Here is a 15,495-nt window from a genome sequence, read left to right as displayed (position 1 = left end):
GTTCCACCAACAAAGTTTTTGAGCAGCAGTCATCATTACACTTCCCTGTTTGACAAGTTTGTTACCTTAAATTTCCACCAGGCCTATTGATAGCTGTAGTCTAGATTATATTCCCTGAAACACACAGGCTCAGCAATTCTCAACTGAGGGGGAGCAGAGCTGTGTTGTTCAAAGCAACATGCCTATAAATTACTGCTGAGAACCATAGCAGGTATTTGTTCATTATCTCAAACCTGCAGTTTCTTAGAAATTGGTGCTCTCATGAACAGCATCCACTTAACTCATTTTTGGTGGTGTTTTAAAACTAGCATGGATGTGTAATAAAGAAACAGCAAGGTTGCTGTTGTAGTGGAATCTCCATGGGGAGCAACTTTGAAAATTTACTTGTCATTCGCAAAACTTTGTTTGTAATTAAGATATGGACAATTGCTTTGAAAATTGCAATTGCAGTTTGCAAATAATTGTGGAACTCGATATAGGATGTTTTGAGAAGCAGGAGAAGACATAAAATTATTAACTGATTAATTCTGCTAATTTCACTTCTTGAAATGTTTGTTAGGGCATAAGCACTGTCTGTTTTACACATGGTATGTAAGAATGCATTTCGTATTTGCAACAAGCTCAGTATAAAGCAAGTTGTGACCGAGTTGCAGATTTTTATTTTTGAAAATGCAATCAAAACTCTTCCATATAGCATAATTGACACAACGTTACAAATCAGCCCACAGCTTGAAGTCAGTTCTAAAGTTAATTGCAATAATTTTCATAATTAACATTGGAAAGCTTTGAGATTTACCCATCACTCCTTTGGATACAATACTTGTCCTTTGACGAATTGGATATTAAATGCTCATACCATTCATTTAACTCATTTTATTATCTGGCTGTGGAGACCAATAAAATGTCTGGTGTGGATTTGAAATTTTGAGTTTTATTAAGAATCTCTTTTGCTGTCAGAATGTTTGTGTGCTGCTAGCTCAGTGATACACTTAGAATATTTAGTCCAGATGTATTTAAGTTCAAATAAAACTCCTATTGGACCAAATAGTTTCTTACCTTTCTAACAAATATTCACCTTTGTTTGGGATAACCAAAAGTGTCATTACGAAGTTGTATGTCAAGGCTATGAATAATTAATTGTTTAAATTAATGTTGCATTGTTCTTGATGGATCATGTAAGCTGAATGAATGTAATGGATACTGGTAGATACTTATTCAACACAGTGACATAAATAATGGATAATTCTCTCTTGTTCAAGTTTCTTCATGATAGAAAATCTTCCAATTTATTCTGGGCCTCAAGACCATTGAACGTCCTTTTTTATTTTTATTTGCAGATGTGTGTAGTGATATATCAGGATTTCCTGTGGGCTTCATGACTTGATGTCAGGACTAAATTGGGGTTCTGTGCCCTCCATTGTTTGGAGCTAGAACAAGGAGGCCAATTTTCTGGCATTGATCTATAAATTGGCCACCTTCAATCTTACTGTTTGATTTGGGCATGTTCCTATTGCAGCCATGCCAAATGTGGGGACAGGTGGGAGCTACTTAGGTTGAGAATGAGAAGAAATTACTTTTCAGAGCAGCCAAGAATGCATGCTCCTCAATTTGGAGCGGAAAGCCCTCTGATGGCTTCCTGCTTGGGAGAACAATATGTCACTGCAGTCAGTCAAATGCCAGCAAGTGTTCTAAATAGCCTTTAATTAGGGCTGCATCTACACAGGTTGACTGCATGGACAATCAACTCTCATTCTGCCCACGTCACAGAAACATTGAAGGGGCAAACCCAGAACAGGTGGTCCCTGCTATTTTCCTAGTAATCCAGCAGTCTCATTCAATACCTCCAATCCTGCTGTATGCAGAGCTGGGAAGACAGACTTCAAAAATGTAAAGACAATGTTCACGTTTACTGAAACTAGGCTAAGAAATTTGGAATATTCTTATCTGAAGTGTTGCAATATCTCAATCATGTCTTCAATATAGTGTTTATTTACTTCAAAATCTCAAACTCAACTGTTTCAACCCATTTACTACTTAACTAAGGGCTGCAGTTATGATGTCGCTAAGAATTTAATTTTGGAGTATAAATATTTTCAAATAAATGGAACAGGTGGGACTTGAGCTTGGACCACCAGGTGGTGAGGTAGGAAAGTTGCTCAGAATTATGTGGATAATTTACTGGATGGAGTGTAATCTGGGTCTAGGGAGACAGCTTTGGATATTTCCCAACAGTTAATTATAGTTGCTGGGGACTTTATAAATTTCAGTGTAGTATTCATAAGTCATGCTCAGAATGGAATTAAAACAACAAACCTTTGTATTAACTTCTTGGAATTATGTGATAAGTAAATTAGTTGATGAGCACTTAAATATTTTTATGCCCTTCTTGCCATCTAGACTGCTCTTGCATGTCAGGCAGCCATGTTTGCTAGATGTGAAACTGTTCAACAAAGCTGTCGACTGATTTCAGACATCAAGTTTTGAATATGGTGTACAGGTAACAATGTTTGAACATCTGTTTGTGTATAATCTACCCCTCATAATGTACTTCTCAAGGCAAAACAATTCCCAAACACTACAAGATTACAATGTTTACTACTTGTTTCCTATTTCTTACACCTTTGCTCTTGCTCTCTTCTCCTTAACCCCCGGCCCCAATCCATTCTGTTCCTTTCTCTTTTATTCTCTAGGTCTAATCTGATTTCAATTTGCAGTGTATCCTTCTTGATCTTTCACTCTATTTTTCTTTACCATTAAATTTATTAAACTGGCTCGCCAGTCTCTATGCTGCAATTGGTCAGTGCGTTCAACTATTAATCAAAAGGTTTGTGTTCGAAACTGCCCAGGGGCAGAGTAATCTCTGTTCTCACTGCATTTGTGTTCTTTAAAGTGGCACAGTGACTCAGTGGTTAGCACTACTGCCTCAGAACACTAGGGACCCAGGTTCAATTCCCACCTTGGGCTACGGCCTGTGTGGAGTTTACACATTCTTCCATGTCTATGTGGGTTTCCTTTGGGTGCTCTGGTTTCCTCTCACAGTCCAAAGATGTGCAAGTTAAGTGGATTAGCCATGTTAAATTTCCCTTAATGTTAGATGCAGTAGTCAGGGGTAAAAATATAGGGTAGGGGAAAGTCCACCCATTGGAACGCCCGTGTGGACTTGTTGGGCCAAAGGGCCTGTTTCCAGACTGTAGGGAATTGAATTTTTAAAAAAACTGAGATGGATGAAGGTAAAGATGCCATAAGACTATGGCAACTCTCCCATTGACATGAATGGTGGTGGTTTAACCTGAGGGGAGATATTGAGAAGGAGAGTCCTTCATGGTAGCCTCAGCCAGTGTGATAATTGAACCCACACTAATGGTGTCATTCTCCATCACAAACCAGCCAACTGACCCCTGACAGATGGACTATTGAGCATAATGTTCAAGAGATCCCTGATGAAATACCGTCATGGTGTGCCATTGTGATTTTTCTATTTACTGGAGAAGTGTAGTTTGAAAACTGGGAAATGTAGTCCAGTCATGTTTCCAGTTTGCATAGCCTCATTCCAGCATTTCCAGAATGTGCAAACAATAGAGCCATTTAGATAACTGGATGACCATTGTAACATGACAGAAAATGGATGCTAAAATTTGGAGCAATTGAAATATTAGCCATTTAATCAATGAGAATGACATGATAAACAAGAAATACCAACTCTATTCATTCATGAGTTGTGGACACCACTGGCTGGGCTGGCATTTATTGCCCAGCAGTAATTATCCTTGTGCAGGTGGTGGTGTGACTTGCCGTCTTGAAAACTACACAATCAACAGTAAAGTAGAATTTAGTTCTGAAGCGGTCATATCAGACTCAAGATGTTAACTCAACATCTCTCTCCATAAATACTGCCTGACTGTTGAGTTTCTCCAGTACTTTGATTTAATTGAATTTAATTTTGAATTTAAATTAAATTAGCTTTTATTTAAGTGAAACCTACATTGATTTAGATGGCAACTTAATGACCTACATATGATGGAAATTACTTATCTTAAAACACATTTGAACAATTTTTGTTATTTTGAAAAGTGTTAATTGTTTATATCTTAAATGAGTTAACACCTTTGTTAAAACTAGAAATGATAAAATGTAGCACATTCTTATGACATTGCCAACCATTCTGACTTTTGTTTTAAGATAGGCTGGTTCCTGGAATACGTATTACTTTACTGATGCTTTTTAAAATTGATACATTTTGAATTTAGAAAAAATGTGTCGATGGGTGATTAGGCTCAACACTAACTGCATTATGCAACTTTTAGAAATAATTCAATATTGAGATTTGGAGGATGAACGCATTAGGTTGGTATTAGCAGGGATATATACAGATTATGTTTCAATTTGATGGAAGTGGGAAAACAATCTGTTTATAGCTATCTTGGGAAACCTTGAGATTGTGCATAAGAGTAAATGGACTCATTCCCTGCTGTGCTGAGATTCAATTGATATTCAGTGTCTTGCTCTGCTGAATATAAAAACAGATCAGTATGAAAGAAATTTTGCAATTATTTGTGTCATTGACTAAGAGCCAAGGTTAAGAATTTTGCTGAACTGTAAGCAGAAATGTAAATTATTCATACTGGATCTCATGTATGGCACTCTTGCAAATTTGTCACTTCTTAATCCAAATTCTTCTCTCTGGGTTTCAACTTGATTACATAACTTCCTTATTTGACATTTGGTGCATGCTGCCTTTTTGTTTCACAGATGTTCTATTTGCTGTCAATGTTGTGAAGTTGACATTGAGTGTTTTGCCCGGATCATAGCCAGTGTAATCATAATCTCTCCAAATGTAAAGTGGTTGCAATGAGCAGAGGAGTTTGCTTTCTAATTGATTTGCAATTAAACCTATTTCTCTGAAGATACTGACACAATATTTATCAAAGATATCTTGTGTAAATTTTGACTCCATATTATTGCTGCAAATGGGTCAAGTTAGCTCATAATTTTCATCCTTTTATCCCACTTAAAATGCTCTGTATGACTTGAATTTTTAGATTAGCAGATGACACATGGGTTACCTGTCCTCAGGTCCATTGCAATGTTGATATTCTTCTCCCTCCTTGTATGTCCAAAGATAATTGGTATTTCCTCTTTCCCTTAATGGCACAAAAATGATTCCGATGCACCCTCTAGGAATTCACGCACTTCACACTATACTTTATGTATTGGGTATCAGCCTTTCATTGGCCATAGATATGTTTCAATCTGATGGGGTAAGTTTTTTTTTTTACGTTTCCCAGAACAATCGTTATACAGACAAGCCCATTCTCATCTGGCCTCAAATCTTTACTTGCTTTCTCATATTTTAATTGACTATCGTTTCAGACAGGAGACCTGTACCCAGATTTGCACTTGAGATACAAGTGTACAGAATGTGTGCCTCACTATCTCTGCTTGTATGTATCTGTAGTTTTTAGAGGAAACTGAAGGCCATTCAAAGAATACACAAGCTGCTTTATGTATCTTCACATTACATTTTGAGAACATTCCATTATTTAAATAAACTCCTGGTTCTAGCACTGCTTCAGTGATGGTATTATCTAAGCTGACTGCAGTGTGTTCAATCCCCATTCAGAGACCTAAAATAATCTAGACTGACTCTTCAGTGTAGCACTTGGGTACCATATTGTTGGTGGTACTATGTTTTGGATTAGGCGTTAAACTGAGGCCTCACCTGCTAACTAAAATGGATGTAAATGGTTCCATTAAATTCTAGGAGCAGCAGTGGAATTCCTTTTGCTCCCTGGTCAACTTTCTGTCCCTAGAGTGAATTATCTGGTCATTAATTTCACTGTGTGCAATTTGGCTGCAGTATTTTCCGTATTAGTGACTACATTCCAAAAATATTTATTAGCTGTGAATTGGTTTGAGAAGATCAGTTGCAATACAATGCAAGATATTTCTGTGCTGAAAACTTTGCAATTACTTTACTCAAAAATCCTATTCGGTGTCACAATATCAAAAGCCTATTCAAACCTGAAACTGGATTAAATCAACTACAGCAGATTAAATGTAATTCTCATTGTCACTTTCAAAGATAAGGTGGAAATAATCTGGCATGGACTTGGTGCCATTGATAGAAAATTCTAATTCCACTTTTGGGCACTGTAAAAGTGAGAATGGGGAGAAAACTGAAATTTTGGAGATTATGGAACACTCTCACCCTACACCTCATCAATATGTACCTCACTTCTTAATAGGTGAGAGATTTCAAGCTTAAAACCATCTTCTCTCATTTTTATTAGCAAAGAGATGCAAGTTGAATGTGAATTAATTTTAACAAAATTTTCTTATACATTTTTAATAAAACTAGAAAAGTATGAAAAGCCCTGCTCCCTTTATTGTAATTGGTATTAACAAAACTGGCATCTGAAAACAAATGCATTGATCTTTATAAGAACAAACTTAAATAAACTTTCTACTCAACTATATATTAAACTCCAAATGGGGAGAGAGCATAACATTTACAGTACCAACCACAGAAGAAAGTCGTGGGAGAAAATTAACATTTAGCTAAGGTCAGTTTTATTTGTGAATGTTTGCATGCACCAGTTCATTGTTGATTCCTGTGACCACTGGTTTGTATGCCAAAACAACTGGACGGGAATTTCTTGTTGATTTTCAAATCTTTCCTACACCTGTGCATTGGTAAATGAGGTCTTACAGATTAGTATATTTGATATGACTAGAACAAATGTTGCATAATAATAGCTGTAATGTACCTGACTTTTAAATAATTAATCTCAATTGAAAGTAATCTTAATATAAAACTAAATGTCAATGTGAGGATAGTCTCCAAGTATAGCATCTTATGTGATCACTTCAGAAAGGTATGTTAGGTGAAAATAGAAGTTCATTGGAAGGAATTTCACATGTGACAGCCTTTAGCAGTATAAAGCGATCAGCAGTAAAACAGAACCATCAGATTGGAAGCAGCTTTCGTCATGCAGAGTTGGGTAAGTGATTAACTCAACTGATTGATTGTGTAGCATCTAAATTAAGATAGGCAGCTCTAATTAATTGTTACCAATCTAACCTTGTAGTATTACGAAGTAAAAAGTACTAAAGATGCTGTAAATCTGAAATAACTGGAGAAACGGACACTCCAGGTCAGTGGAGAGAACTGAAGATTTTCATTTGAGACACAGAAAATAAGAAACAGATGATTGGTATATTCATTTAATCTCCCCTTTGAGATTATATAATTCATCTGCTATATGTCTCTGGAATTATTTTGGTTGGATCAGCTGCTTATATTTCAATACTTTTCTCAGCAATCATTTCTTGATCATTTTAATATGCTGTTCTAGACCAATTCTGAAGGATGCTGCCAACAACTTGGACATCTCACTGAGGATGAAAGAAAAATGTCAATACAGATCAAAATGCCCATTAGATTTTACAATTCAGCGTTTGTCTGTTTAACAGTCACAGGCACTACCAAACAAAAACAATTGTATTAATGCCTTCAGCTTTTACAAAAATATGTAAGTGCAAAATATAACTAACTTGCAGAGTACATATTGAGATAGATTAAGCTTTTAAAAAGCATAATAAATGATCAATATTTTAAACTGCCCTTTCTTTGATATTAATGTTGGTTGCAGAAAATGGCATGCAAGCAAGTCAAAAGTGCATGTTACTGAGATTTGCCATATCAGTATCATTTTATTTCCGGAAACCATCTTGTTATATTTGGAAGCTTATTCACAAACTGTAACACTATACTTGTGTACAACTGTACAAATCAATTTTCTTGTTCTTTAGTTCAAAACACTTAAGTCACAAAAACAAATTTTGATTTGTACATTTCAATCACATCTTATTGATTTAAAGATACATACGAAAGAGCATCCATACTAGAATTACATAATTGTATAGCACAAAGCTTTTGGATTTGTTGCACCCGCGAGTTGCTCTGAGGGTTACCTATCTATCCATTCATGTATCCTTTCATCAAATACTACATTTTTTTTTCCAAATACTTATCAAATTCTCTTAGAATATGCTTCCACCACTCTTTCTATTGGAGTATTTAATGTCCAATAGCGCTCTGCATCAAAAATCTCTCCTTTGTTTTTTTTTTCATGATTTTAAATGTCTTGGTTCATGAATACATTACCTGGAACAAACGAAAACTTGTTTTTCCCTCTTTGGTTTATCAAACTAATGCTCGATTTTGAACATTTAAACTGAATCTCAAAGGATTTTTGTTCTATTTGAAGAGAATATCAGTTTCTTTAGTTCTTTCCCATCGCTACTATCATCTTGTGAATGACTTCCTGGTCTTTACAATGTGGCCAATTCCCAAAGTTACAGTGACCCAAAATAGACACCATACCAGTGTAGCCTAATGATTCCTGTACTATTGATATTACCTCTTGCTGCCTATTGAACTTTTTGTTTTGTCATGTTTAGGGGAAGTGAAGGCAGAGTAGTATTATAGTTAGACTATTAAACCAAAGACCCAGGTGATGTTCTGGAGACAAGCTTTCGAATGCCGTCTTGGGTGATGATGAGTTCAATTGACTTAGACTCTTAATTCCAGATTTTTATAATTAAATTCAGACGATGACCACAAAATCATTGTCAATTGTCAGAAAAGCCCATCTGGTTCACTGATGCCTTTTAGGGAGGGAAACGGCCATCCTTATCTGGTTCAGCCTACATCTGACTCCAGACCCACACCAATCTGACTTTAAGTTGGACAATAAATGCTGGTCTACCCAGTGACAATCAAATCCTGTGAATTAATTTTGAAAAAAATGAAAATTGCCTTCATGGATTTGATGAACAATGAGAGGTGGTGGGAAATGATCAGATATGGACTGTTTATTTGGCAGCTTTCTGTGCGTTCAAGGAATGGACGAAGTTTGCCCCTTTTTGGCCAACACTTGTTGCCCTTGGCCTGAGTTGAGGGCAAAATTTCAGAGGGAATTTAAGAGTCCACCACATTGTTGCGGGTTTGGAGTCCCGTATTGATTAGTTGAATTTTAAACTCAACCAGCAGCCTCTGTCCCTTGATCGTTAGACAAGCATCCAGATTTAGGAGTCCGATAATAACGTTTCGGGGTCCAGTGACCACCTTCAGAACCCCAAACGTCAACTCTGCTTTCTCTTCACAGATGCTGCCAGGCCTGAGTTTTTCCAGCAATTTCTTCAGTTTTTGTTTGATTTCCAGTATCCGCAGTTCTTTGTGCTTGTTTTTGTAATTTGTTATTGTTAACCGCCTAAGAAGTATATTTTATCTCCTGATACAGGGAGCGGGGACACACTGGGAGCCGATATCTTTTGCAGATGAAACGATCAAAATCCGGAAACGGCAAGGCTGAAGTGATACATTGACTCCCTATCTCCATCATAAGTTTAAAAGGTGGGCGATTGGAAAAAGTTGATGTTCTTACCGGATGAGTTAGATAACAACCAGCACTAAGATGGAGATGGCACATGCAATTGAATGGGATTATATCTGAGGGAGACTTCCTAAACCGTTAGCTCCCCACGCTTTGGAACTTGTTTCTCATTCTCCCCCCCCCCCCCCCCCCCAACCTCATTGTCACAAAGCGACTGAACCGCCGAAAGTTGGAGACAGGATGCATCCAGTGGTTATCAGTTGCCTCGGGATATTGGTGAGCTTCCTGCAAATCGATGGGTTCAAAGCGTGTCCCCGCCGCTGCTCCTGTTACGATTCCTCGCATTTGGCGGACTGCAAAGGGCGTTCTCTGAGCCACATTCCCGGAGACATCCCGCACAGCACCTGGATGTTGGATTTCGGGACCAACAGCTTGCGGGAGGTCCCCAGCAGTGCTTTCAGCGGCCACTGGGGACTCAGGATCCTCCTGCTGCCTCACAACCGAATCGAGAGCATCCACCAGGGAGCTTTTGAATCTCTGTCCTTTCTGGAAATGTTGGATCTGAACGCGAACCACATACAGCACTTGCCTGGGGACTTCTCGGACAGCTTACAGCGTCTGCTGGAATTGCGGCTGTCCAATAACTGGCTTGAGTACATCCACTACAACAGCATGAGGTCTTTCGAGAATTTGGAGAAATTAGACTTGAGCGGGAACAGAATCCATTCCATGGCAACAGGGGTTTTCAGAGGTTTATATAAACTCAGCCACCTGTTGTTGAAAAACAACAGGCTGCATGTCATTGAGGATGGATTCTTCTTCATGCTTCAGAGCCTGGAAGCTCTGCACTTGGAAAACAACAACATTACAAGCATCGAGGGGGAGGCCTTCGCTTCTCTGCGCAGCCTGAGCCTCCTGTGTCTAAATGGAAACCATCTAAAGCACATCGAGTTCAAAACCTTTCTGAACATCCAGACCCAAGGCACTCACCTGCAGCTTGCGGATAACCGCTGGGTTTGTGACTGCGACCTTCAGAGGGAGTTTGGGAAGATCTCCAGCATCCGACACCTGCGCGTGGATGATTATGGCAACATCAGTTGTTCAGAGCCCGGGCAGCTCCGGGGTGACCTGCTGGTGGATGTAGACTCGCAGCTCTGTATCGCCGAGACTGCCACTGTGCTGGTGATAACCGGGACGGTGCTGGTAACGGTCATAGCTGCCATTGTCATGGCCGAGAGAAACCGCAAGAAAAACAGCAACAAGACCTGGAATGACAGTGAGGGGCCCTTGGATTCCCAGGACAAATGATGAAACAAAAAAAAAAGCACAAATCGTCTAATTTAGAAGGCAGTTTCTACTGCCTGCCAGACACTAATAGCATCGGCTTAATGTGGAGTAACGCAAAACCTTTCACTAATATGCTTATGACTTGCTGAAATCATCACTTTCTGAGCAAACTTCCCCAACTTTTCACAGCAATTGCTCACGTGGTTGTTTTTATCTGTTGACACGAGGGCATATAATAATGGGTTGGAAAGTGTAGCGCTGGGGTAAGCACAGCGTCCAAGGTAGCATCCGAGGAGCAGGAGAATCGACGTTTGGGGCATAAGCTCTTCATCAGGAATGAGATCTCATTCAAGGGGATAGACTTGGAGTGAAGGGGCTATTTTGTTCGATCGTAGGGAGAGTACAGAAGAAGGCCATTTTGCCTGTGAGGCTCGTAAGTGCAGGCCTTTCAGCCCCTCTACCTGAGCCACCTTCAAAGCTGATCTCATCGCGGCCTCAACTCCAACTTCGTGCCCACGCTCCCTAACCCCCCAACCTGTTACTAATGAAAAATCTGTCTTTGCTCTCCTTTAAATGTACTCCGTATTCTGACATCTACTGCACTCTGCCTACTGAATTCCACTGATTCCCTATAGAACAATCCAGCCACTCCCAACCCATTACTCTATCAGAATTCATTTCCGTCAAGTGCCCTTCCGCATTGCATATGGAGTCCTTGTTCTAGGTCTAAGCACATGCAGAGTTTTGTTATACAACTTTCAACATCCTTATTAATTCTAATTTTAGCAAAGAATTGGCTCTCTGCTAATGCAAAATGATTGCAAATGAAGTTTAGCAAGTTTCCATTAATTTTATTTTATAAAGTTTCAGATTTACTTTTTACTCTTGGTGTGAAGTTCAAGCAATGAGTGCTGTCTTGGTTTATGCATACCCATTATTAACATTGGAAGCATTACCAATTCACCTGAAATTGTGTGTTTTTCTTGAATTCAAAATTGAAACTGCTTTGCATATCTGTTGTACTCAGTGGCCACCTGAAAATATACCAATTTTAAAAATCGGACATGTTTTGGTGTATTTTTACTTGTTCACAAACTTTTACCATCAATACTACTAAAATCATAAAACTAATCTTTGTACATTATTTGGAAGTGAGTGTTTTCTTTATATTAAAATGATGAAAATCAACACTATTAAATTGCAGTATGCAAATAATTTTTATAATACTACATGGCTTCTTGGTCCATTGGACCAAAATGGTCGTTTTGATTTTAAATTAAATGAGAGATATTAGCATTGTTGATCGAATGGGTGTTAGGGATTGCTGAGTGGGATCAATTATTTACTGGGATCAATATCCAGTGATGCTGCTTTTCTCTCATGATGGCTACAGCAAAGTAGAGTTCCATTTTAAAAATGCCAAATGATCAGACCTGTTCCAGCAGAAGCAGCAAGAGTGCTGCACAGTCCCAGGTTGTTGTCACAGATATCCCTCCATGTTCTTCTTCTTTCTCCATGGCCATCTCAAAGAAGACTTCAAGTGTGCTCCACTTTCTTCAAATGTTAACCGAAAAGAGCCCTCGTTTGGGAGAAGCAAATGATGCACTCTTTCCCAGCTTTCTGCATTTCAATAACTTCAAAATTGTTCAATTATCTTTTTGTTCCCCTAAACTATTCCTGCACCTGGCACTGTTCCAAGTGCAGTTCAGTAATAGCTAAGGCAGTGCTAAGAAATTGATGCAAATATAATTCTCTATAATTGGGCAAATATGGTAGCTAAATTTTCATTTGTTTAATCAATATGGTGCATCCCCTTCGAAAAGCCCTGTACCAAAATGTTTTTGCTGCCCCTTCACTTGGATTATGATTGTTGAATTCTAATTAGCCTAATCAACTCAGGAGGTCATGATGACCATAAGACATAGGAGCGGAAGTAAGGCCATTCGGCCCATCGAGTCCACTCCGCCATTCAATCATGGCTGATGACCACGTTGGTATATCACACTCCACATCAGAGAGCTCCAGCAAGGCTCCACAAATAAACATGCCTCATATACCCACACACAATTTATTCATTTATTGTAGATTCAATTATTATTTTCTATGATAAAACACTTATTTTGTAACTTTATCCAGTTCCTTTGACCTAATCAACAGGATTAATTTCAGTATTTTCTTTTAAAGTAATCACTAATACCTTCATATTATTTAATCTTTTTCTTCATTATTTTGTTGTCAATTAACATTTCAATTTTGTATTTCTGATTTTGTACTTAGTGAGCAAATTATCTTAACGTTCTATGGGAAAAAAAAGTAATCACTGCAGGTCCCATCTCGAACACGAATAGTCCATTCACCTCAATAGACTAACCAAGCTGCTAGTGTACCCGCAAAAGAATGTATCCAAAATGTAGAATGTGTGTACAAAATCTTACTGCAACTTACTATTTGATTTATTGCAAAATACAAGAATATACTTAAACATATAACAGGAACATTACTATCCAATTGGAAATAGCACTATCACCAATATTAAACACCCTCTCCTGCCACCACCCTATGATGATAACTAATCCCTGTATCGCTCCCTTGACCTAATTTGCTCCTGGTGTGGCAGCTTGATTGATGCATTTAAGATGCATGGGAAATGATACATTCATGAAATGTCTGCGAATGAGCACCTGAGTATACAATGACCTAATTAAATATTCATAAGTTTTTCTTTAATCATGCAATGTATTCATTAAATGTGTGAATGTATGCATGTTATATACCTAACTGCTTCACAAAACACATGCATGAATTTATACTTGTATTGTTTTTTATGAAAAATCTTTGAATGTACATTTATACCCAAATTAGTTTTATAAAATGTCTGTGAATGTGTAGCTAGATTAGATAATATAATTGATACTGTAAATGAGATGTATATAAACAACAAACAGTAGATGGATAGTACTTGGAGGAAATATTCCTACAGCTTCTCTACTGGTTATTTACAAATGCATAATTTTACTGTTATCTGTCTCCTCTGTTACAGGTCATATTTAGTTAGTGACTATTGCAAGTCATGAATTAAGTGAAGTTTAGATGTCACAAACTATAACATCAAATTTACTCTGCACAGATTTAAAAACAGGCTGTCTTTTTACTTAAAAGAATAACATCAATTTACTCAGGATACTGATTGACCAAGATCTGTATTGAACCATTCCTGTCAAGTGATTTGATTCTACTTTAGAAAATCATGTTTGTTGAATTGATGGTGTTTGGTATAATTTAATTTCAAAGAGAACAGTCAAAACTAATAAAACAAAGATAAATTGATTTTTAAAAACTGGGATTATGTATTATAATGGCAGACTTTGGTACATTATACAATGTCAGTTGGACTATTGGAATAGAACATAGAACAATACAGCGTACAACAGGCCCTTTGCCCCTCTATGTTGCACTGACCTATGAACTAATCTAATCCCATCCCCCTACATAATGCCATCATCATCCATATGCTAATCAAAGGCCTGTTTAAATACCCCTAATGTGGCTGGGTTAACTACATTGGCAGGCAGGGAATTTCACGCTCTTACCACTTTCTGTGTAAAAAAAAAACCTGCCTCTAATATCTGTTTTAAATCTATCACCCCTCAATTTGTAGCTATGCCCCCTCGTACAAGCCGATGTAATCATCCTAGGAAAAAGACTTTCACTGTCCACCCTCTCTGATCCTCTGATCATCTTGTGTGTCTCTATTAAATCCCGTTAGCTGCCTTCTCACCAATGAGAACAGACCCAAGTCTCTCAGCCTTTCCTCATAAGAACTTGGCTGCAGACCTGGCAACTTCCTCGTAAATCTCCTCTGCACCTTTTCCAATGCTTCCACATCCTTCCTGTAATGGGGCAACCAGAACTGTATACAATATTCCAAGTGCGGCTGCACTAGTGTTTTGTACAGTTGCAGCATGACATCATGGCTCCGGAACTCGATCCCTCTACCAATAAAACCTAACACACCATATGCTGCCTTACAGCACTACCAAACTGGGTTGCAACTTTCACAGATCTATGTACATGGACGCCAAGAATCTTTCCATTGACCCAGTTAATGCCTTCCTGTTATTCTTCCTAAAGTGAATCACCTCACATTTAGCTGCATTGAACTCCATTTGCCACCTCTCAGCCCAATTCTGCAGTTTATCCAAGTCCCCCTGCAATCTGCAACATTCTTCCACACTGTTCACCACTCCACTGACTATAGTGTCATCTGCAAACTTACTAACCCATCCATCTATGCCTGCCTCCAAATCATTTATAAAACAGCAGTGGACCCAAAATAGATCCTTGTGGCACACCACTAGTAACTGGATTCCAGGCTGAATATTTTCTAGCAACCACCACTTGTTGCCGCCTTACAGAAAGCTAGTTTCTAATCCAAACTGCTAAATCACTCTCAATCCCATGCCTCTGCACTCGACACCATGCCAACTGCCCTACCCTCATCTACATGCTTGGTCATCTTCTCAAAAAACTGAGGTTTGTGAGAGACTAACTGCCCTTGACAAAACCATGTTGACTATCTCCAATCAAACTGTGTTGCTTGTTAGATGATTATAAATCCTATCTTTTATAATCCTTTCCAAACCTTTTCCTATAATTATTTGGGTCATCTCTGCTGCCCTGCTTGAACAAGGGCACAATATTTGCAATCCTCTGGTACTAAACCTGTAGACAATGATGCCTCAAAGATCAAGGCTAAAGGCTCCACCATCTCCTCTGTCACTTGCCAGAGAATCCTTGGATAAATCCTATC

General features: G+C 38.3%; 1 protein-coding gene across 6 annotated transcripts in view; it reads left to right on the top strand.

Moving 5' to 3' along the window:
• Positions 1–11,748, top strand: part of LOC122539916 (protein LSM12 homolog) — a 70,985-nt gene extending 59,237 nt beyond the window's left edge. For 2 of the 6 annotated variants that reach the window (XM_043675098.1, XM_043675093.1), the window contains one exon: positions 9,306–11,748. Coding sequence is in view for 5 of the 6 variants with exons in the window: in XM_043675093.1 (XP_043531028.1) it covers positions 9,639–10,706 (1,068 nt within the window). In the remaining variant the exon portion in view is untranslated. Of the gene's footprint in view, positions 1–258; positions 1,888–2,143; positions 2,498–3,966; positions 7,002–7,024; positions 7,533–9,305 lie in introns of those variants that run through there. The other 4 variants (XM_043675097.1, XM_043675096.1, XM_043675094.1 and 1 more) reach the window with 4 other exon arrangements.
• Positions 11,749–15,495: the final 3,747 nt, after the last annotated feature.

This window comes from Chiloscyllium plagiosum, chromosome 33 (assembly GCF_004010195.1).
Source record: "Chiloscyllium plagiosum isolate BGI_BamShark_2017 chromosome 33, ASM401019v2, whole genome shotgun sequence".
Classification (NCBI taxonomy): Eukaryota; Metazoa; Chordata; class Chondrichthyes; order Orectolobiformes; family Hemiscylliidae; genus Chiloscyllium; species Chiloscyllium plagiosum.
This window is presented reverse-complemented; position numbering and strand designations above follow the sequence as displayed.